Genomic DNA, 24,866 nt, shown 5'->3' with positions numbered 1-24,866 from the left:
ATTTTATTGAACAGAGCTGGACACAGTGGGGCTGTTTTTGAGCCCATTTGTATTTAACTTCAATGAGTAGTTGTGCTGGCAGAATGACCTCTGTGAACCCAAAGAGAATGGTGGGTGCTCGAAACAAATTCCCACATGAAGGGAAATCTGTTGTTGTGATTTTAATTGAAGGTTTTTTCGCCCATTGTTGCGGGTGGAGAGTAGAGAGAGAACTGTTACTTGGAAACGGGTAGGAATTCTATACAAGTAGCTGCCTTTGTGTGCTTTTAGTACATGTTTATGGGAACATAGTGTGAAGGTCAATTGCTGCCTTTCTGAACTATAGAGAAAAGTAAGCCTACTGTTGGGGTAATATGTATGGGGAATCCAGCTTAATGGATGGTACAGTTTACGTTGCAATGTACCCTTGTAGCTCTTTTTCAAGCAACCCTCTGAAGTACATATCTATTTCTCTTCATTGCTCAGGTATTGGAGAGAAGTATTCAACGTGGGAGCCAACCAAACGAGAGCTAGAGCTGCTTCGACACAACCCCAAGCGGAGAAAAATAACTACAAACTGCACCATAGGTAAGCAAGAGTCTTCTGTTTCCATGCCATTCTACAGTACTGTGGTCAGTATCCATGCTTCAGGATAACATTTTTCCTTTTCAAGGTTTAAACGCATATCTATTTTCTATTGTTTTCTGATCTGCCCCATTAGTTTGACTGCACTTTGACTTCAGTCCTCTCCCCTGTCACTTCAAATACTTAAGACAATGAATCTTCATTGAAAGTCTTCAAAGCAGGAGACTTGAGTTCTATTTACACTAATCCTAAGGAGCAAATGTGTGAAAATGTAATGACTCAATAGGAGAAAATCTAAAAAGCGTCTGGAGTTTTGCTTATCCTGTTTTAACTCCTGCAGTTTCCGTTACAAATGAGTTGTGCGGGTACAAATCACACAGCCAAATCAGAGTGTTTGCTTAACTTTACGACTGCAGACCATTTGCAAAGTGTAACATGTGGCTCTTTTTTTCTGCTTCAGCTTGTGACAGACTTCAAAAGGAATTCTTCAGATTTTTGCATTTCTTCACTGATTATATAATTTGGTTATTTCATATTTCTATCCTTTAATCATTTGTATGTTCACTTTAGACCTAAAGAAGGGCTAATTTGAAAGGCAGGTATGACTAGAAGTTTCCAGGAAAAGAGGATTTGCATAAAACAATTTTACTTCTGGACCCTTTTTAAATAATGGATGATCTGCCTGTCAGTCATTTGTGCCCTGTGTAGAAGTGACTATTACTGTCTAAAGGTTTTGTGTGGTTGGGGAAGGGATTGCAATTACATGCCCCACCTAATAAGGCACACCTGACATTTTTTCAGGAGCCCAATTAATACAAAAATGTCCCCAGTTTTCAGAGGGTAACATAACTCATGGATTTGAGACTATTTGAGTTCAGAATGGAAACAGCTGGACGATCTAAGAGCAGGATAGGTGAGCAAAACCCAGCTTCTTCAGTGCATGTATCAGGGGTCAGCAAACTTTTTCTGCAGGGGGCCAGTTCACTGTCCCTCAGAACTTGTGGTGGGCCAGTGTGTGTCCGCACGTGCACATGCCTTCCTTCCCTCCTTTCCTCAGAGACAGAGCGGCTGAGATACCTCCACTCACCTTGTTCCGACTGCTAATGTGCCACTGCTGAGCAGCACAGATGACTCCTCTTCCTCTTCCTCCTCCTCCTCCTCCTCCTCCTCCTCCCTCCTCGCAGGCTCTCTCCTCCCGCCTATTCTCGCCCCTTCACTTCTCCTCCTCCTCCCTTCTTGGAGCTAGCCGTCAACAAGGTGCCGTGCCCTGTGCCTCGCCCCAATTGGAGCATCAAGCCTTGGGAAGGGTCGCAATTTGCCGCTGGCTTGTGTCAAACCGGCCAATGGAGGGGAGGCCTGAGGTTGCTACGGCTTTGGATTGGCCAGCGTCGTGGAAGTCTGAGCAACCTCAGAGCATGTTGGGATTTGTAGTCCCGGGAAAGTGCCTCTAGGCAGAGCTAAACTGGAGCTAAATCTGACCGAGCGGGCAGCAAGCTCCGCGAGCTGGATTTACGACCCTGGTGGGCCTTATCCAGGCCCCGGGCCTTAGTTTGCCGACCCATGATGTAGATTCTACATAACACTGTATAGAGCATGTTTGGAGAATCTTTGGCTCTCCAGATATTACTGAACTACAGTTTCCATCAGTCCCTACAAGCATGGTCAGTGGTCTGGAATGACTGGGGTTGTATGAGAATATTTAACTGTCCTTGCTATCAGTGTTGCAGGAGCTAATGAACAATAACTTTCCTGTGCCGCCTCTAAGCTATGAGTTGGCAGGGTGGTGGAGCAAAGGTCCAGTGGCAATAGCAACAGGCATCCCAAGCTTCATTATGGCAATCTGGCTAGAACTCCACATACACTGCAAAGTTACATGATAGTAAAGCTCAGGGCTCTGCCAAAAATGCAAAAGTGATTTTGGAGAGAAAGAGAGAGAGAGAGTGAGAGAGAGTTGGTGTGTCACACAGTATACACAATTTTGAAAAAATGCCCATTCATTTTTCATGAGTATTGTGGGTGATGCAGCTTTGTTCAATTATCGATCCTTACAGTGGTGCCCCGCAAGACAAATGCCTCGCAAGACGAAAAACCCACTAGACGAAAGGGTTTTCCGTTTTGGAGGCGCTTCGCAAAACGAATTTCCCTATGGGCTTGCTTCGCAAGACGAAATGTCTTGCGAGTTTTTCCGACTTTTTCCCCCTTTCCCCCCTTTTTCTAAGCCGCTTATCCGCTAATAGCACTAATCTGCTAAGCCGTCAATGGGCTTGCTTCGCAAGACGAAAAAACTGCTAGAGGAAGAGAATCACGGAATGGATTCTTTTCGTCTTGCGAGGCACCACTGTATTTTGTTTTCAGTCACTTATCCTTTAATTTCTCTTTACAAGCTCTTTAAAAGTTAGCCCAGTATTTCTCAAACTATGGGATAGACTCAGGTTTCTTGAGACTGGATGTGTTTCTATGGTAAAGTCCCAAGGACAGATAGGTCTTAAAGCAAGTAGTACCTTTATCACCAGCCAAGACCTGTCTAGATTGAGCACCCCTGGCAATGGACCTGCAGCACTAATCACATTTGGATTTGTGGGGCTGAGTGCACACTTGCTTTCCCTATCATCCTAGTGTTTTTTGGGAAGGAGAAGTTCCAAAAGAGCTGCTACTTCCTATATATTCCTCTGTGTGTGGCTTTAAGAGGGGAACACAGATACCCTGCTTTATTTTCCTTCTGATTCCAGTGTGGCATTACTACCCTGAGGTACAGATTGCAGCAGCAAGCAGTTCTGAGCACAACTTGCACAAAGATATCTCTAGATTTACCTCTGAAAAGTCTAACAGTCTACAGTCTTTGAGAGCTGTATAGCCCCATCAAAGCAGCTCACATTGCAAGCTGCCTTGCACCGAGGGAATTTAACCCTCTACCGTCAGGTGGGATTAAATGCATCTAGACAACACTCGACAATATTTGAAAGAATTTTTGTGCCAGTATTCATGCTCCACATAGTGCATAGCTATGCCATGTATTATTTCAGTGCCCCATCCTTTGTTTTATGGCAATTCAGTGCTTTTAATTCATTCATCTTTTGGGGGCAATTTGACTCCTATTGTGGAATGACTGACAAAGCTGAAATAACATGCACACAAGTTGCTAGGGTCAAAGTAGCAAAATGTTGTTTGAATTTATTTGTTTATTGTCATGTCTGCAGATGTTTAGCCTGTTTTTTCCTAGTATGGGAAAGGAGCATGGGGCATGACAAGAAGTTTTTGTTTGTTTTCATCATAGACAAATTACTCTGTCATTTAACATTGCTACAAATGGCATTAGGCTCAACCGTACCTCACAGGTTTATAAAAGCCCTTTATAGACCTAATTAAAAAAATAAATAAATTCCGAGTTAGAACCTTCCATGTGACTCAGCAAAAGTACCTCCTGTAAAATAATCTTAGTAATTTGGCGTTTGTGGTTTATTGTCATTGCAGTTGCGTCTGTAAACATTTGTAAGCAGAATGTATGCTGACCTCAGCCAAGTGCCTGACTTAATGGCGAATGAGTCGAGAACCATTGGGTGCCAGTTTTCTATGCTCATGTCAAGATGAGGGTTACATTCAGCACTTCTAGGGCACAATGTCTCACTGGCATTTTTCAAAAGAATCAAAGTCCTCAGATAGGACTATCTGTTTCAACACTTGGCATTACATATGAACCTGGGTCGTGGTTTATTTTGGGGAGACAAATCTCAAACCTGGGCTTGTATGTCTCACTAAGCCGAATTATAGGTAGCACAGCAGCAGCTGAACCAGAGGAGGAAGAAAATTGAAACTCACACGCTGGCTTGTTCTCATTAAACCATGATTTGGCTAAGTGTTATGTGCGAACAAGGCCAGCTGTTGTTGTTGTCTTTTTCTATCTTCAGCTACTTCTTCTATCTTTGCTCTTCTGTTTCTCACTTTAGTCATATTCTTCTCTCTCTTCTAACATCCTTTTCTTCAGCCTTTCTCCTCTTACTCTACCTTTTTTTTTTTTTACAGTATATCACCTTTGTTTATTTTTCATCACTTCAACTTTTGCTGACACCTACACATCTGCTTCATTCTGGTGGTTCATTGATGAAGATACAGTCTAAGGTTTATTCATCTATTTCCCAAGAAATAAGGGGCAAAGATAAGCATTTTCAGATATCCATGTCACTTTCTTTGTTGTTAATCTCATTTTCTTCAGACCTACCCAACAGGGTGAATAAAATTTAATGATTTTTAAAAATAGTTTTTTATATCTAAAATTGGATTTTTTACCAGAGCTTTTTTCAAATACAAAGCTTCTCAAATACTAATTCGGTTAATATTAAATCTTGATTTAAACTTGTTAGCCTTACAGTTAATTTCTAAACTGAATCAATGCCTCTTCCAGATAGTTTCTCAAATATGAATATTTACAAACCATAGGTTTGATCTAATGAAAATTAGCTACTCTACTTTGCCCCTATCTTACTTTTACCTATCAGTCAAGTATATATTTCATTCTTGTTTTGCTGTTTTGGTTTTTGAGGGTGGGGGTGGACCAAGGCAGAGTGGAAAAGAAAGGAACAACACTATAAAGAAGAAAAGATGAAATTTCCCAGTGAACAGGTTCCTGTATTCATATAAGATTGTGAGAAACAGTGTCAATTAACATGATTTAGTGGTCAGATTTGCACCATTGTACAAATATATGAAAAGACAGGAAGCATCAGTGGAAATGTGATTTAAATCAAACATCTTGTCATTTTAATTCAATCCTCCCTACTAACCCGGTATCTCTTTTGTCTCCTTTCTGGTGTTACAATTCCTGTTCTTATTTGTCTGTATAATTGTGGACAGGGCTTGCCTCTCTTTGTATAGTCCTTAGTTGCTGGCTCTTTATAAATAATACTGCACACTTTCAACCTACATATATGGAAACAAGTTTCCCCTCGGCTTCATAATTGCTTTTGCCATACTGTGTTAATGTTTTGAAATGTCTGATTCTAGAAGCCTATTGCATAAATAATGAAAAAGTTTCACATGTGTAACTTTGGGGTTGTGTGGCTACAATGTATTTCATTTCATTCCACTTTTAATTTGTATACCGCTTTTCTATATTGCTATACACAAGGTGGTTTACAACAACAAAATATACATCAAAGGTCACATAATAATCCGATCCAATAAAAAAAAACACCATAATAAAACATAGCTTTAAAATAAACAACTTATATGAAATAAAGTAACATTCAACAATCCATTAGAATATAATAGTACTGTACACAATAAAATTGACTCTCTTTTTTTAATAAAATATTTATTAAAGTTTTCAAAGAGTTATCTAAAATAGAAAAAACAAAAAAGAAGAGAAAAAAATACATACAAAACACATACAATAACAAGTATAATTTCAATCCCTTATATTCATAAAACTTACTTTCCTGACCTCCTCATACCTCCCCTTCCTGTATTCCAATCTCTACTTGATTCAATTCAGCAAATCCTTCCCCTAATTTCTGTTTAATTTTTAATCTTTCTTTTCTTAATACCTAATCATTACAGCTGAAAACCCCTTAATTTCTAAATCAACATCGTTCTGCCATTCAATGATTTTACAATATTTCTTAAGATAATCCTTAAATTTCTTCCAATCTTCTTCCGCTATTTCTTTTCCCTTCCGCTATTTCTTTTCTTTACTTTGCGATGAGTATTCTTGCTGCTGTTGTATAAAATTGACTCTCAAAATATCAGCAAATAATAATTAAATAGAAATTTAGAAAGTACAATAAATAATTATCAAACTATAATCAACAGAAATACAAGCAAGTCACAATGCATAAAATACACAATGTACGTTCAAAGAAATAGTTAACATGTAATTGAAAACAGAAGCTCCATCCATACTGAATAGCAGGGATGGTGTGTGCCTGTACCCCAAGAATGGTCAAGTTGTTTGGAGATGGCTTGACTGATTGCTGAAAGTTTTATTTTGAGATTTGCGGTTTACCACACTGTATTTTGCTGCCCTCAAAAATATTTAGGGAGAGATTCATCTAACCAGCCTTCCAGTGGAAGCCCTGCACATGGACTTTCCCTTCTCTCCTAGTCCTGTGCCTTCTCAAATTGCCTCAGGTGTGTGTGTCAGGAGAACCCCCAGAACAGTGCATGGAGGAGGGAAAGGGGGATTGCTCCATCTGGCAACCTGCAATGTACACGTAGATGGAAAAGCGCAACATTGAATTCTACCCTCAGTGTCTCTGAAAAGTCTTTTGACTCCATTAAAGCTTCTGTGCCATAGTGGGGGGGGGGCCTCCTGAAATTCAAAGCATAAGGGGAAATGACTGATCTTTATTTCTGAAGGCATGTTTTTTAATAATGTCTTCTACTGAGCCTTTAAATTTTGTCTGTGTCAAGATTTAAAAGTATCTAAAACTATGTGCCCAGAGAGTTGGGGGTTTAGGGCTACATTTGACAGGAAAAAAATTATTTTTTCCACTAAAGTATTTTTCTAGAGGGAAGTGGGGATACATACCTGCTTCCAACCATTTCTCAGTGTATTATCTTACGTACTGATTCATCAGTGTTGCATACAGATACAAATTGCTGTTATTTGGACAGCCCCTCCACATGTTTTTGTTTGTATATATTGTTGGCTATTCAGACAACACGGCTTGCCTGCAGTAGGTATTAGTGAATCTGTTTTAATCCTTTTTGGTAAGAAATAATTGAGAAGAAATGCTTTCCTCCCCTTTACCTCATTATTTCTTTATCTGTCACATTCTAGGCTTGTATATTTTTTTGTGTAGACTCTATTATAGGTTTCCCAAAGGCGCATGGAATTTCACAGGTGGAGTGGTGGGGCCAGATGGTAGGTTGAAGGGGAGAGTTTCATCCTCCTTTGGCTAAACGGTCCTTCACCCATCCTCCTTTCTCTCCTGTGCTGCTGTACATCCTGCTGTTTGCTCTTTCCCTTACTGATGGGGGTGTGGAGAGTATTCAAGATGGCCCTTTTCCCTAGAGCCAGCTGTGTTCTGCAGAAGTGGGACTTGGAAGGCAATGGTGGCAGAGGGTGTTCTCCCAGTTTTCTCCCCACCCAAACCCCTGGCAAGCTATAGACATTTTGTTTACGTCTGTCATGCTTGGTCCATCAGCTTCTTAAAAATATCTACATGCCCCGTTGTTCAATTTGGAAGAAAGTTTGCCATTAAGAATACTGTGCTACACATATATTTAAACATTTATGATTTTATTTTATGCACTCTTGTATCTGAAGAGAAGCCTGGGATTCTTATCTTCATACCTAATCTTATGGCATCATCTCTCTTCCCTTCCCTTCCCCATTATTATTTATTTACCGTATTTTTCGCTTTATAAGACGCACCAGACCACAAGACACACCTAATTTTTGGAGGAGGAAAACAAGAAAAAAAATGTTCTGAATCTAGGAAGCCAGAACAGCAAGAGGGATCGCTGCGCAGTGAAATCAGCAATCCCTCTTGCTGTTCTGGCTTCTGTGATAGCTGTGCAGCCTGCATTCACTCCATAAGACGCACACACATTTCCCCTTACTTTTTAGGAGGGAAAAAGTGAGTCTTATAGAGCAAAAAATACTTTCCCTTCTGTTTTGGGATTTTTGTTCTAGATGTATATGCTACTTAGGCCATGTTCTTATGAACAGGAAATTACACGATCAACTTTTTATTACTTGAAACTGTTAACAAAGCCCATTTTGTATAACAGGTTTTCCCTATTCTTTATCCAATAGCTGAATTCCTATGTCCTGCTTAGCTGCAGGCTCTGTGCATAAGAGTTTCTTAAATCTGAATTTTTGAATATCCCAGTATTGCAAGTCTGATTTTTTTCCCATCACCTGAAAGTATAGTAATGGTTACAGACTGAAGAGCCAATGTAAGAAATGATCACAACCCTTTTATTTTGGAAGAGGGAGGTTTGAAGTGTAATTGTTCATATATTGCAGGTAATCCAGTTATTGTCCACAAGAGCAACAGAACCCCAGAGGAAATTGCATTTCTCAATATTTTGTTGCAATGAAAATGCAAAGTATCTTACCAGAGATTGCTATCACCGCAAACCAAGAAAATTTAAATGTTATTGGGAAATGCTTAAAAGAAATCAGGCAGTTAAAAAGATTAAATGTCATAAGGAATGAGGTTGCATAAATGTACTCCAGGTGGCTTGTTGTTTAGTGCTTGTGACATTGATAGTACACCTTATCATCAAGTTTTATGCATGTACTGGTTGGTGTGGGTAGGATAGCTCAGGAGCACTCCTCTGGCAATCTACCTGTCCTATTTCACACACACTCGTCCCTCTTCAGAGCATTCTGTTATTGTTACAGTTCATTTCTATACTGCCTATTGGTCAAAATGGCTCACAAAGGTTTACACCTTTGAAATAGAAAATTCAAAATACTGGACTTGACTTCCTTTAACCTTTCTTTAAAATTATGTATGCCTGTTTCCTGCAGATTGATGCTTATTTACATGAGTAAAGGTAAGAGCTTCTCAGTAACCTTTTACTGTTCTTTGAAAGTGTCAACAAGCATGTGGATAGGAGTGATCCAGGCCAAAGCCTGTACAGTCCTTGAACTTTCAAAAAGCTTTTGACAAAGTCCCTCACACAAAGGCTTCTGAATAAACTTAGCAGTTATAGATAAGAGGATGGGTCCTCTTATGGTTTAGTAACTGTTAAAGAACAGAAAGCAGCGAGTAGGGTGTAGGAAAAATGGACAAGTCTCACAATGTGTAGTAAGAAGTGAAGTTTTCAGAACATTTGTATTGGGGCCATTGCCTTTTAATTTGTTTTTAAATGATCTGGGGTTCAGGGAGTACAGTAAGATGGCCAAACTTGCTGATAACAAAATTTTTCATGAGTTAACTGGAAAAATATATTGATTGTGGTGAATGGCATGAAAATGAGAACTGATACGCGACAAGTGGTGTGGGTGGTAAATTTTATGCTTGGGAAAGTTAGAAAAAAGGTTCAGAAATAAAATTCTAATTTATGGCTTTATACAGATGTGACCATGGTTGGCATACAGTTCTGGTTGTCACATTGTAAGATGTTAAAATCTTAGAATTTGTAGAATGAGAGAATATTCAGAGAAGGCTGGCACGCTGTTCACAAATCTGAAGTACTCTCCTGTGTGGGTGTCTGAGGGCCCTGCTCCTTCCTGCCACTCACCATCTGGCCCGGGGCGGGGCCTGAAGCCCCATAAGGACTGCTGTGCTCTGCTGCCCAGGAGGACTCTCCTGTGTGGGTGTCTGAGGGCCCTGCTCCTTCCTGCCACTCACCATCTGGCCCGGGGCGGGGCCTGAAGCCCCATAAGGACTGCTGTGCTCTGCTGCCCAGGAGGACTCTCCTGCGTGGGTGTCTGAGGGCCCTGCTCCTTTCTGCCACTCACCATCTGGCCCGGGGCGGGGCCTGAAGCCCCATAAGGACTGCTGTGCTCTGCTGCCCAGGAGGACTCTCCTGTGTGGGTGTCTGAGGGCCCTGCTCCTTCCTGCCACTCACCATCTGGCCCGGGGCGGGGCCTGAAGCCCCATAAGGACTGCTGTGCTCTGCTGCCCAGGAGGACTCTCCTGTGTGGGTGTCTGAGGGCCCTGCTCCTTCCTGCCACTCACCATCTGGCCCGGGGCGGGGCCTGAAGCCCCATAAGGACTGCTGTGCTCTGCTGCCCAGGAGGACTCTCCTGTGTGGGTGTCTGAGGGCCCTGCTCCTTCCTGCCACTCACCATCTGGCCCGGGGCGGGGCCTGAAGCCCCATAAGGACTGCTGTGCTCTGCTGCCCAGGAGGACTCTCCTGCGTGGGTGTCTGAGGGCCCTGCTCCTTCCTGCCACTCACCATCTGGCCCGGGGCGGGGCCTGAAGCCCCATAAGGACTGCTGTGCTCTGCTGCCCAGGAGGACTCTCCTGCGTGGGTGTCTGAGGGCCCTGCTCCTTTCTGCCACTCACCATCTGGCCTGGGGCGGGGCCTGAAGCCCCATAAGGACTGCTGTGCTCTGCTGCCCAGGAGGACTCTCCTGCATGGGTGTCTGAGGGCCCTGCTCCTTTCTGCCACTCACCATCTGGCCTGGGGCGGGGCCTGAAGCCCCATAAGGACTGCTGTGCTCTGCTGCCCAGGAGGACTCTCCTGTGTGGGTGTCTGAGGGCCCTGCTCCTTCCTGCCACTCACCATCTGGCCCGGGGCGGGGCCTGAAGCCCCATAAGGACTGCTGTGCTCTGCTGCCCAGGAGGACTCTCCTGTGTGGGTGTCTGAGGGCCCTGCTCCTTCCTGCCACTCACCATCTGGCCCGGGGCGGGGCCTGAAGCCCCATAAGGACTGCTGTGCTCTGCTGCCCAGGAGGACTCTCCTGCGTGGGTGTCTGAGGGCCCTGCTCCTTCCTGCCACTCACCATCTGGCCCGGGGCGGGGCCTGAAGCCCCATAAGGACTGCTGTGCTCTGCTGCCCAGGAGGACTCTCCTGCGTGGGTGTCTGAGGGCCCTGCTCCTTCCTGCCACTCACCATCTGGCCCGGGGCGGGGCCTGAAGCCCCATAAGGACTGCTGTGCTCTGCTGCCCAGGAGGACTCTCCTGCGTGGGTGTCTGAGGGCCCTGCTCCTTCCTGCCACTCAACATCTGGCCTAGGGCGGGGCCTGACAGGCCTGACAGGGACGATTGCTGTCACTGCTGCTGGGGATCCAGGGGGATCCGGAGGGGTGCAGAGTTCTTTTTAAAATGTTTTAAAATTTTCCTTTTCCTTTTTATTTCTTTATTATTATTATTATTATTGTCATTATTATTACTGTATATGCAGGGATGGGGTGGGGGTGGGATGGATGTTTAGTTGGGAATTTGTTTTGATTTTGATGGATTTGTAATTTTTGGAGTTTTTTATTTGTATTGTTTTTTGTTTTTTGGGGTTTCTTTTTTGTTTTGTTTTCATTGTTTTAAGGTCTTATTTTGTTCTTAAGGGGAGGGGTCAGGGCTGCCGGGGAGTGGGTCCCAGCCAACAAAATGGCTGCGGCATGTTCCACAGGGGGGGATGCGTTGGGACAACCGATCTCAGTGATCTCGGGTAGGAGGAGGAGTTACGCTAAGACCAGACCATGTCATTACAGAGGAGGCAGGTTTAGTCGTTGTCTGAGGACTATCCCTGCCTCCAGGTCTGGTCCTGACCAGATGGATACTAGAATCAGCAAGGGATACCCACATGACCTGAAGGTGCTGCTGTGCAATGCCAGGTCAATGATTCATAAGACCACTGCCATCCATGACCTGATCATGGATGGGGGATTTGACCTGGCATGTGTAACAGAGACTTGGTTGAATGAAGCGGACGGGCCTGTTCTTGCTGCTGCTTGTCCACCAGGTTTCTCTTACGCACAGCAACCCAGGCCTTGTGGGCGGGGAGGGGGGGTTGCAGTGATTTTTAGGAAGTCATTAGTTTGCACCAGGCGTCCTATTGGGAAGACCCAGTTCTCTGAGTGCATGTTCTGGAAGTTGGGCAATAGGGGCAGTACAGGATTCCTTTTGGTGTACCGACCTCCCCGCTGCACCAAGGATTCCCTGCCCGAGCTGCTTCAGGTCGTGGCGGATGTTCTCCTGGAGACACCTAGTTTGGTTGTCCTAGGGGATTTTAATATCCATGCCGACACGACCTTACAAGGGGCCGCTCGGGACTTCATGGAAAGCATGGCCTCCATGGGGCTGTCCCTGAATAAGTTTGGCCCAACCCATAGCCGCGGACATGCCTTGGACCTGGTGTTTACCTCTACGGATGTTGGTGACCTGACACTAACTAAAAGTGAAACAAAAGAAGTGCCATGGTCAGATCACTTCCTGGTGCAACTGGACTTCTCCGCGACCCTTCCCCTCTGCAGGGAGGTGGGACCGATTCGGATGGTCCGCCCCCGCCACTTAATGGATCCAAATGGTTTCCAGAGAGTGGTAGGGGATGCTTTATCCCATGTTGATGGCCTTTCAGCTGATTCCCTGGTGGCCCGCTGGAATGTGGAGTTAACCAGGGCTATTGACTGTTTGGCTCCGAAGCGCCCTCTCCGATTGCATGGAGCCCGGAGAGCCCCGTGGTTTTCCACGGATCTGAGGGCAATGAAACAATCGTTGAGACGGCTAGAGCGCCGGTGGCGGATAACTCATTCTGAAGCTGACCGGACACAGGTTAGAGCTCAATGTCGAGCCTACCAAGTGGCGGTAGCGACGGCGAAGAAGACTTTCTTCACCGCCTCTATTGCATCTGCAGAAAACAGCAGCAGGAGACTTTTTCAGGTGGTCCGCAATTTAGCGGAACCACCTGCTACATCAGGGCCCAGTACGGGCCACATGATCTCCTGCAATGATTTTGCAAAGTTTTTTGCAGATAAAGTCGCTCAGATTCGGGAAGAGGTAGACGCCACCGTGGGAGCAGGGCCGGGGCGGGAGAGTGCTAGAGTCCTGTCTAGTCAAATTGCATGGGATCAATTCCAATCTGTTACCTCCGAGGATGTGGACAGGCTGCTTGGACGAGTGAAACCAACCACCTGTCTCCTTGATCCTTGCCCATCCTGGCTTATAAAAGCTAGCCGGGAAGGACTGGGCGATGGGCTTCGTGGGGTGGTGAATGCTTCCCTCCGTGAGGGAGCCTTCCCAGACCCGCTGAAAGAGGCGGTTATCAAACCACTTCTTAAAAAACCATCTTTAGATGCGGCCACGATGGCCAGCTATCGCCCAGTCTCAAATCTTCCATTCTTGGGCAAGGTGATTGAGCGAGTGGTTGCTGAACAACTCCAGGCACGCCTGGAAGAAGCGGACCATTTGGATCCCTTCCAGTCGGGATTCAGGCCTCATCATGGGACTGAAACTGCCTTGGTCGCACTGGTTGATGATCTCCGGCGGGCTAGGGACAAAGGTGAGAGCTGTTTCCTAGTTCTGCTGGATCTCTCAGCGGCGTTTGATACCATCGACCATAACATCCTTCTGGACCGTCTTGAGGGGCTGGGAGCTGGGGGCACTGTCCTACAGTGGTTCCGCTCCTTCCTCCTGGGCCGTGTTCAGAAAGTGGTGGTGGGGGATGAGTGTTCAGACCCCTGGGCTCTCACTTGTGGGGTGCCTCAGGGTTCTGTCCTCTCCCCCATGCTTTTCAACATTTACATGCAGCCGCTGGGAGAGATCATCAGGGGGTTTGGGCTGGGTGTTCATCAGTATGCGGATGATACCCAGCTCTACCTCTCTTTCAAATCAGAACCAGTGAAGGCGGTGAAGGTCCTGTGTGAGTGTCTGGAGGCGGTTGGAGGATGGATGGCGGCTAACAGATTGAGATTGAATCCTGACAAGACAGAAGTACTGTTTCTGGGGGACAGGAGGCGGGCAGGTGTGGAGGACTCCCTGGTCCTGAATGGGGTAACTGTGCCCCTGAAGGACCAGGTGCGCAGCCTGGGAGTCATTTTGGACTCACAGCTGTCCATGGAGGCACAGGTTAAATCCGTGTCCAGGGCAGCTGTGTACCAGCTCCATCTGGTACGCAGGCTGAGACCCTATCTGCCTGTGGACTGCCTCGCCAGAGTGGTGCATGCTCTGGTTATCTCCCGCTTGGATTACTGCAATGCACTCTACGTGGGGCTACCTTTGAAGGTGACCCGGAAACTACAACTAATCCAGAACGCAGCAGCCAGACTGGTGACAGGGAGCGGCCACCGAGACCATATAACACCGGTCTTGAAAGACCTACATTGGCTCCCAGTACGTTTCCGAGCACAATTCAAAGTGTTGGTGCTGACCTTTAAAGCCCTAAACGGCCTCGGTCCAGTATACCTGAAGGAGCGTCTCCACCCCCATCGTTCTACCCGGACACTGAGGTCCAGCACCAAGGGCCTTCTGGCGGTTCCCTCACTGCGAGAAGCCAAGTTACAGGGAACCAGGCAGAGGGCCTTTTCGGTAGTGGCACCCTCCTTGTGGAATGCCCTCCCACCAGATGTCAAAGAGAACAACAACTACCAGACTTTTAGAAGACATCTGAAGGCAGCCCTGTTCAGGGATGCTTTTAATGTTTGATGTATCATAGTATTTTAATATTCTTTTGGAAGCCGCCCAGAGTGGCTGGGGGGGCCCAGCCAGATGGGCGGGGTATAAATAATAAATTATTATTATTATTATTACCTCTCCTGTGATTTGGAGGTGGTTATTGTTGTGGGGGAAAGTGAGTAAGGAGAAGGGTTTTTTTCTTTTTCTTTTAACATTAGAACGTGGGGTCCTCAAATGAAATTAAAGTGCAGGGGAGGAGTTTCAGTAGAGACAAAAATATGTATTTCACATAATGCTTAGCTGTGTGACACTTGGTTGATGCGTAGTTATCTACGCTGAGTTGGACAAGCGTATTGCCAAGGCGGCTACAGCAACAGCTTGCCTCTCCAAAAGGGTATGGGAGAATGGGATGCTAATGATCAATACCCAGATGAATGTCTACCAGGCTTCTGTGCTGAGCACATTGCTTTATGGTACTGAGACGTGGGCAGCTTACACCTGCCAGGAGTGACACCTCTAAGCCTTCCACATGCGCTGTGTCAGGAAGATTTGGGGCATCACATGACAGGACACAGTCTCAAACAAAGATGTGCTTTCCCAAGCTCACATTCCTAGCATGTTTGCACTCCTGTCTCAGTGATGTCTACGCTGGCTTGGTCATTTACACAGAATGGAAGACATGCTCTCTGGGAGGCCGGCTTCAGGCACCAGGCCTGTTGGCAGACCAACTCTGTGTTACAAAGATGTCCGCAAATGTGACATGAAGTCTGGCAACATTAACTTCACCATGTGGGAATCCCCTTGCAGATGATGGCAGTGCCTGCAGATGATCAGTCAGGTTGTGTATCTGCAACAGTGACCAGAGGAGGAAGGACAGCTGGGAGGAGTGCAGAAAGAAGAGACACCTTGGTACACCTGCACCAGCAAAAACCGGATACCTTCATTTGCCCTAGCTGCAACAAAACATGCCTCTCTTGTATCAGTCTCTACAGCCACAGCAGGCCCTGTAACTCTCCAACAGTTTGACTTCGCCCCCCAAAGGTGCACTCTTCCATTGTTTCCTGAGATGGATGAATGCCAACCGTAGTTACCTTACAGAATTTGATTTTAGATGATGTGGTGGCTACAACTAGCTTAGATGGTTTTTTAAGCGGTTTGAACAGATTCATGAAGGATAATGCTGCTTGCTGTTTTATGGTTCAGATACCTCTGCACCGGGGGACGCGGGTGGCGCTGTGGGTTAACCACAGAGCCTAGGACTTGCCGATCAGAAGGTTGGCGGTTCGAATCCCCGTGACGGGATGAGCTCCCGTTGCTTGGTCCCTGCTCCTGCCAACCTAGCAGTTCGAAAGCACGTCAAAGTGCAAGTAGACAAATAGGTACTGCTGTGGTGGGAAGATAAACGGCGTTTCCGTGCACTGCTCTAGTTCACCAGAAGCGGCTTAGTCAGGCCAGCCACATGACCCAGAAGCTGTACACCGGCTCCCTCGGCCAATAAAGCGAGATGAGCGCCGCAGCCCCAGAATCGGTCACGACAGGACCTAATGGTCAGGGGTCCCTTTACCTTTACCTCTGCACCAGTTTCTAGAGAGCTGTGAGAGAGGGCTGTTGTCCGCATGCCTTCGCATGCCTTGCCTCTGGACTTACTAGAGGTCTCTAGCTAATTCTTCTAGGGCAGAGGTTTTCAACCTTTTTGAGTCCATGGCTCCCTTGACCAACTACATTCTTTCTGCGCTACCCCTGTGGGACTCAGGAGCCAGTTATATCACCCCTTGCCTGCAGAGCCAGCAGCCCTGCACCATTTTTTGAACACCCTTTCTTGTTGAGTGTTCCCTCAGCCTCCTCTCCCTTCTCCTTGGGAGTCCTCTGGGCAGCCGCAGCCGCCACCCCTGGTCTCTGAGCTTCTCCACCCACCCCAAAGAGAGGTGCCTTCTCACACTGCCCCCCAGGGGCCTGGGAGGAGGATGCCCTCAGCCTTAGCGGCCTGACAGATACTGGAGAAAGGTAAATGTGAGGCCAGCACCTTACCTTGGGAAGCAGCAATGGCAGCGGTGGGCACTCAGCTCCCAGGCAGGCATTGCACACAGTGAGCACAAGAAAGGCGAGAGCAGTGCCTGCCTGCCTGGCCTCCCATTAGGCTTTCCATTCCCAGCAGCAAGGGCTGGTGGGCTGGCTGGCTGGGCTCCCTCACCCGCTTACTTGCTTACTCCGAGGCTGCCTCAGCTCCTGGCAACCAGCACCCCCTGGCCAGCCCCAGAGGCACCATTCGCCTGGGAAGCTTGCTGCAAGGATCAGCTGTGCAAGCCTTTGGGAGGCAGAGATGCAAGAGGGCATAAGAGGAGAGAGGGAAGAAAAGAGGGACAGAGGACAGTGTTGCCCGTGGCACCCCAACCATCATTCAAGGCACCCCAGGGTTGAAAACCCCTGCTGTAGGGAAAGGAAGCTGGACTAGATAAGCCTCTAAATAGGCAGGGACCACCTTACAAGTATGGGGAGGAAACGAATACAGTGGTACCTCGGGTTAAGTACTTAATTCGTTCCAGAGGTCCGTACTTAATCTGAAACTGTTGTTAACCTGAAGCACCACTTTAGCTAATGGAGCCTCCTGCTGCCGCCGCGCCACCGAAACACAATTTCTGTTCTCATCCTGAAGCAAAGTTCTTAACCTGAAGCAATATTTCTGGGTTAGCGGAGTCTGTAACCTGAAGCGTATGTAACCCGAGGTACCCCTGTATGTACATTCTTGTGAAGTACTAACAAGGTATCTTTTCCCTGCATGTTAATGATTGGAAGCCATAGTATTCTGTGGCTTCTATAAACATTTGGTTACAGTATAGACAGGTTGTTTCCACACATGGTGTACTTTTATCTTTGCTTGCGTAGAGGAAATACAGGCGCACACACCCCCAACTTAAGCAGAGGTTATGTTCCGGGTCCCTGCACACATAAGCAAAAATTGCGCAAGTGAGGAGCACAGCATAAAGCAACAAAACATAGCTGGTTAGCTTGTATAAAACAAGCTTTATAGACATGGCTCTGAATGAACCCTGGCTTCCAGTCTAAGGCTTAATTGTTCTGTTGTGGCATACCAGACAGCCTCTGCATACTCTGAATCGGAAGACAGAAAATGTTTTGACTGGATCACTCTTGAATGTTTTCTAAAGTTGATTGAAACAGAATTATTATTTTTCTTCCTGTTTTCTTTTAATGTTCAAACTAACTTGCAGCAGTAGTGATAGAAGCAGTGGAAGGAGGGAGGAAAATTCAGTTTCTTGTTGGTCTCCTTGCACAACTTACATTTTTGTACCATCTCCCTCCCTCCCTCCCCTCCATAAGATCAGTGCTCCTCAACAGACTGAGGTATTAGCTAGGGATCAGCCTGCCTCTGATTAGCATATGAAGTGACTTTGTGGCTGAAGACTCTACTGCATTAACAATAGGTGGCATTAGGTTCCCAAAGCACATGGGTAATTAGCTAGAGCCACCTGGGATTCCCATTTGCATTGTTGCCAGAAAAAATAATTTTAAAAAGGCAGGAGAAGAAACTTTTTGTTGTTGTTGTTCTTTTACTTAGCCAAAAAGAGAGAGAGAGAGAGAGAGAGAGAGAGAGAGAGAGAGAGAAAAGACGAAAAGGGAAGGAGTTCAAATCCTTTTCAGGAAGAATGATGAGATCTGGGGGAGGTGCCACAGACAATGGCAACACAACAGTGGCAGGTGGCTTTTGCAGCTGTGTGACACTCGGGCCGCATGACCTGAGAGTGAAGCATGAGTGGAATAAATATTGCAATAGTTCTTCAGCATAAAGGTGGCACAGGCAGGGAGTGTGTGCAGAACAGTGGCCTGGAAATTACTTCTGGTTCTCTAGGCAGCAACCAGAAACACTGCTTCATCTTTCAGTATTGTATAAACTATGCATGAGCTTCTGTACACAAGGGCCTAAGTAGAGATGTTGGGAAGATGTGGAAGACTGCCTACTTTTAAAAGTAGAAAAGTACTTTTTTGCCTGATCATTTTGCTTTCCAATATCTAGTTCAGATGGTGAACTAGAGTAAGGAACCATCAGTTTGGTTACAAATTTTAAGTGTTGGTAATTTTTTTACTGAAGTGGCAGTCTTAACAAGCATGGTTGAAAGTGGTTTTTGCGATCTCCAGTTTTGACTTAGAATACACATGTTGAGTCAAGAGTGGCATAAAATACTGCCAAAATATTTTTAATTTGCTTAGTATAGCTTAAATTTACTAGGAAATGAATAATTAGAGCTGTCCCCAATTAACCTTTTTAATTAACTGATTTGCTTTCAGATTGCTGAAATTTATATTTTATAGCTACGCAAATGATGTAAGGATATTTAAGACCAATTTTTTCCGGACCAAACTGCAGGCTTATCCATATTTCTGAAAACAGTTTGAGTTCCTTGCATAAATTGTTTTACAGCAGTACTAGCAAAATCACCCTCTCACAGAGGACTTTGGGTTATAAAATAAATGTAAAATTCACATTTTAAGCCCTGTACCAGTAAATACTTCAAGTTTTTCCAGTAGAATCAACTGACAGGAAAAAAAAAACCTTTCTTTTATCCACCAAGAATATGTTTTAAAATAGACCAGTTTTTTTTACAGCAGATACAAAAATCTAAACACTGCTCTTTTTGAAGTTGACAGCACCTTAACATTTTACTTTAAAAAAATGCAGAAAGGTAGTTTTGTGCTTTCAGTTACCACTATCTCTTCGGTCTTTCTAATACTTGGGCCTTTGCTTGTCATCTTTGACTAATACAGTAATAATGAGAGAATTTAAAACCTTGATGTGTATTTTTTTTCCTCCAAAAAAGAAAAGAAAAAGGCATGTATATAAATGGCCAGAAAGCTTTTCTGAAAGCAGACTGCTCCAGGAGGCTCAATTGTACCAGCCATCTGTGAAAGAAGAATCACACAGCTGCTTCAGAGTTCTAAGAGGTTTGTTGCTTCTAGAAATCTGTGGTTGATGTTAAATTTTAGTCAAATCAAAGCTCCCAGATTTGCTGCCTAACGGGATGTGTCTAATCTGGTGATTTGGATGCAGTTCGCTTAGGCTTTCAATACCTAATGATGTTCATATGTCTGGTGTGATCATACGCCTTACTGACGCTACTTACAGATTTCCATTTAGGGGATTGGATGATAAATCAGAAGTTCAGAAATTAACTCTTCAAAAAGTTTGTGGCATAGATGCTAAGTTATAATGGATCTGTTGCTGTTCTGAATGTTCGCTTCCTCTCCCACCCCTGTTTTATGAAGAACTTCCGGCATTCCTTATATTATGGCATTTAGAACTGTGTAAGGTAAAAAGAGACAGAATGCTTGTTGGTTTACAGTTTTACTGGTTCTTTTTTTTTTTGCTCTTGTCTACCTGTTTTCCTATATCTGATTTAGCCTCCAATGCATGCTTGTTATCAGGATTTTACTGTTTAGGAATGCAAAACACACTCATAACATTTGTTTATATTTCAGTCAAGAGAGTTATGCTTATGTAACCATTGGCTTTTGTGGAAGTTTTGAATTATTTATTTGAGCACATACTGGATTGGTTTGATTTTGAGACTTTGTTTTTCCTTTATACAGAATGTGAGCAGCAGTGGCTTTGTTTCTCACTTCCAGTTTTGGATTTGGGCATTTTTGGAAGCTGAGTTCTTGAGAGCATAGAAAGGAGGGGGCATACATAAATAATGTTATATCCAGGTCCTGAGAATATCTGTAGTTTTTTTACATAAATGAACTTATAAATTCTGTTGCTGCAATTTTTTTGTTCATCACATTCATTTGTTCATCACATCCCCTAAAGCTATTTAAAACCCCACAAAATATATCTGTGATTCTGTTTGAAATCTAGTTAAATGAATAAAGACATTCTGGTGTACCTTCTCATGGATGAACGTTCGGTCTGCAAAATCTAGTCCAAAAGTACATATTTCAAAATGCTTTTTGAAATACGTTTGCTAATCACAATGCGTACCTTAATTCTGTAGTTGCAATGTACTCAGAATGAAAACTGCTCTCCTTTTTGTTGCATCTTGTTTTCCTTACTCCTGGGAAGTAAGCTGCTCCCTAGGAAAACAAATAGTGTAGCATCCACTTGCTTATACAATGTAATTTAGTTCTGGATCTTGCGACAGATTTTTATTTTGTGATGACTCATGTATGAACCATTTTTAGAATGTAGGAAACAGCCTATGACGTCGCATTTTTTCACCATCTAACCCAGTACCGTCTGCTTTGACTGGTAGCGACTCTATAGGGCGTAAGGCAGGGATCTTTCCCATCACTTGATACTAGGGCCTATTAATTGAAGTTACTGGAGATTCAGTGTGCAACCACATGCACAGAAAGCATGTGCTCTGTCACTGAGCTATGGTCCCATCCAATGGGGCGGACTTTGGTAATATGGTACCCTGAGCAAAGACAAAATTAAGTGCCCCCCATATATTTATTATTTTCACAATAATTCATTTTTTATTATTTTGCACCCTTTTGGCTCGGCGCCATGTGCTGTTGTATAGTGGAGGGCCACAGGTCTCCTACCCCACCAAGAAGTAGGAATGCCACAGCCTCTCTGTAACCACCAAAAAGGCCCCATCTCTTGTGCTTGCATACCTGTTCTCACAAGTACTGGGATAGAGCAAGACCTCCAAGACAGGTAAGAGTGTTCATATGGGACTAAGCAGTTTCTTATATAATTTGGTTCTAAGCCACTCAAGGTTTTAAAGGCCAGCACCAGCAAACCCACAAAGCAATAGCAAACATTATTGAATGTTGACGGTTTGCTAACAGTGGAATATGGGAGATTTTAATGTTTCAAACTGCCCAGAATAGCCTTGCAATGTTGAAAAAGAGACTTAATGCCACCTTCCACCTCTACTGCTGAGAGCAATTGCTGTCTGGCAGAAATACTACACAGTAAGTGGTCTGCTTGAAGGGTTCAGTTGATGATCCTTTTTAAAATGCTTTTTAAAATAGACATCTCAACAACCCATGGGCCATGAGTGACCCACAGAAATCTCCAGTTCAACCTGTGGAAGTACCCATGCTGCACTCTTTGCCGATTTCTCCTGTTGAATTTGCTTCCTCCCTGTTAAGGTTTACATTCCTCAAAGTCCGTTGGCATATACCAACCGCAACTTTCTCCCCACAGCTCCTGGCCCTTGGGGGGCAAGAAGGTTTTCCCTCTCTGTATAATATGGTTGGATGTCTCAATTTATGCCAATCTTAATCCTCTAAAAATACACTAAATTCTCTTCAGGAGTGCATGTCTCATATTGTTGGAATCAAGTGGTTGATGAGATCTCTTTAGCTTCTTTCACTTTTGGATGCCTAATCTGAGTAGAAGAAATCCTACTCAGAAAGGACCAGCAAACTTGATTTACTCATACACATTTTGCCGAGCATGAAATTGAAGATTACAAGCATCAGATTCACTGAAGTAAAAAATGTCCTGCTGAAGGGAATTTTGCTTTGGCTGACTCCTGAAGACCGAGTGAGATTTAAACTTCATGAAATTTGTTTGTGAGAAAGTCTGATTAATTCAGCCACAACAGCATTTACCCTTTATAAGAAAACTTATGCATATACTTCACATAGAAAACAACTTAATCATATAACCCCTAGCACTTTCAAATCCCTAACTTGGGGATTTGAAAGTGAGGAGGAGTGTCTTTGTATGTTACAATGGGGTATAATTTAATCTGCAATCTGTTCCAATTATTTTCTTCCTAGGGGCATATGCTTGAAGCCTTTAGCTGTACTTACTTTCTTTTAAACCAAATGAAATATTGATACATGACTGTTAACCTAACTAAAATATTCCTAAAGGGATGGCTCTTACTAGATATTATGTGGGATTTTGGAAGCCTCACATGTGGTGGTGGTGGTACTCATTCATTCTGGAAACTGCTGGGAAGCTTTCTGAAGATCTCCTCCCTCCTCCAGAGCTAAGGCATCATTGAAAGAATCTTGGCAGTTACATATGGCCATTGGTTATAAAGTCAACTTTTTGACGCAGATATTTTCACTTAACTGGTGAAACAACTGTGTGATAAATCAGTGAGTCACAGAACTCTGTGTGTCTTCAATTATCTGTGCACCCAGGACAATGTTAACTGTACCACACCTGCCTTTTATTATGATTTTTAATGAGTCACTTGTTCAGTGTGGGTGGGAGGAAAGGTATATCTCAAGTAAAGGATTACTCTGTACCTCAGAATCTAGTTGAAGCATCTCATCTCCTGGACAGTTCATATTATTTGGTCGTCGTTGTCATCCCCCCACTTCTCATATGTTTAGATGAGAATTAAAAGACTTAGGGTGTGCTTGCATGTACTCTGTAGCCTCACTCCTCTGAAACCGCTGCTTCTCCTCCCAGCACAGTACTTAGCTGAGTCCGTAACAGGTATTTCTACTCATCAGTTGTGTGCAGATATGCCCAAACTGTGGCTAATGTGTATGAAGAAGTGATGATCTGCAGATTGTTGTAAGTTGCTTTTTAGGAAGGTCCTACATGCACATCCTAAGGGACGTGGGTGGCACTGTGGTCTAAACCACTGAGCCTAGGGCTTGCTGATTGGAAGGTCGGTGGTTCGAATCCCCGCGACAGGGTGAGGTCCCATTGCTCGGTCCCAGCTCCTGCCAGCCTAGCAGTTTGAAAGCACGTCAAAGTGCAAGTAAATAAATAGGTACCACTTTGGCGGGAAGATAAACAGCATTTCCATGCACTGCTCTGGTTTCGCCAGAAGCGGCTTAGTCATGATGGCCACATGACCCGGAAAAACTGTCTGTGGCTCCCTCGGCCAGTAAAGCAAGATGAGCGCTGCAACCCCAGAATCGTTCGCGACTGGACTTAACTGCCAGGGGTTCTTTACCTTTGCCTTTTTACATGCAGTCAGCCATTTGGGCCGCTGTGAACTGCAAAATGAAAGGTTTGTGGTGGTGTTTTTTTGGTGGGGGGAAACTATGCTCTGTGTGGCAAGTGGGGACATGCCGGCCACTTGTCTTAAATGGCAGCCTCCATACAGAGTGATTTGATGCAACCCACACAGCACCTGCCAAGTTGCATGCATCAGCTTTTCCATGGCTGACTTTCAAGAACCTTTGCATTGCAAGCAACCCTTCAGTGGTCTCTTCTCCTGGGCGATATATTGGCGAGGCGCGATACAACTTGTTCCTCCCTCTGCCTCTTTAAACTGCTTGGCTGAGGAGCGCGTACTGCCCTTGCTTCAGCCAAGCAGTTTTACCAAGCCCCTGACCCTCCGTTAAAGTGCTCCCCCACCCCAGCTGAGAGAGCCCAGATCCAGATCCTGCCTGCCCGCAAGCAGGAGCAGGATTGTAGCTGCTCAGCTGGGGAGGTGCAGACTCCGTTAGACCTCTCCCCCTGCCCTGCCAAGGCTGACACATGCTTCCCTCATTCAGGGTCAGGTGGGCTCAGCCAGGCAGTGCAAGGGCTCTCCGATGGTGCTTCTAGGCCCAGTGCTTGCCAGCAGCCTCATCTTGTGGACTTCACCTGGAAGGGTGGGCTGCGTCTTTCCTCCCTGGGTAAATGACCACCCCAGGAGAAAAGAGGCAGCACCCCCGCACAGGCAAAGGCAGTCAAACACGCAGACCCTGGCGAGCTCTGTGCACTTAGCTATCACTGCCTTATCTATCTTTGGGGAGTGGGGGGCAAGTGAGCCCCAGAAAGGAGCCCCGTGGTCCCTATTGCTTGCATGTGAGTGGCAAGGACATTGGGTCTCGCTCAGCTGGGGGCAGGAGCCTTTCCGCCCCTCCCCCCCCCCTCAGCTGAGCAGCAGGCTGGGGCTGGCTGCATTGGCCCCAGCCTGCAAGGCGCTGGGGTGAAAGCGCCTCAGCTCTCGCAATGAGAGCTGAGGCAGTTTCACCCTGTGCCTCGCTAGCTGAGGCTAGTGCAGCTTGCTTCAACATTGTGGTTTATCACCAAAGCACAATGTTTGGCTGGTGATACATGGCAGTGTTGAAAATCTAACATTGACCAGCCCTACAGTCGAGTGTTCATGTTGCAACATCAACTCCAGTATGATAACTTGCCCACAGTTCCTGCAACTGGGCCCTTACATAGGCTTATGAGCTACAAGGTGTTACTAGCTAGGCCAGCCTTACCACATTTGGTCAAAAGGCTCACAAGTGCTGGCTGATCAGTTACATAGATAATAGTTTATAGTAGCAGTTACCATTACGGTCTTTATGCAGTTGTATAGCTGTCTTTGACACTGGAATTTTTTGTTATGCAGGGTGCAGACCTCCAAGGCATGC

At 45.1% G+C, this 24,866-nt stretch overlaps 1 protein-coding gene across 3 annotated transcripts in view; it reads left to right on the top strand.

The window, feature by feature from the left end:
* Positions 1 to 24,866, top strand: part of LOC307203205 (ubiquitin carboxyl-terminal hydrolase 22-A) — a 110,668-nt gene that overhangs the window by 45,521 nt on the left and 40,281 nt on the right. For all 3 annotated transcript variants that reach the window (XM_079953853.1, XM_079953852.1, XM_079953854.1), the window contains one exon: positions 466 to 567. In XM_079953853.1, the coding sequence (XP_079809979.1) occupies positions 466 to 567 (102 nt within the window). The remainder of the gene's footprint in view (positions 1 to 465; positions 568 to 24,866) is intronic.

Source organism: Podarcis cretensis, assembly GCF_951804945.1.
Source record: "Podarcis cretensis genome assembly, chromosome: 14".
NCBI lineage: Eukaryota > Metazoa > Chordata > Lepidosauria > Squamata > Lacertidae > Podarcis > Podarcis cretensis.
The sequence above is the reverse complement of the archived record's forward strand: the minus strand, read 5'-3'. Positions and strand labels throughout refer to the sequence as shown.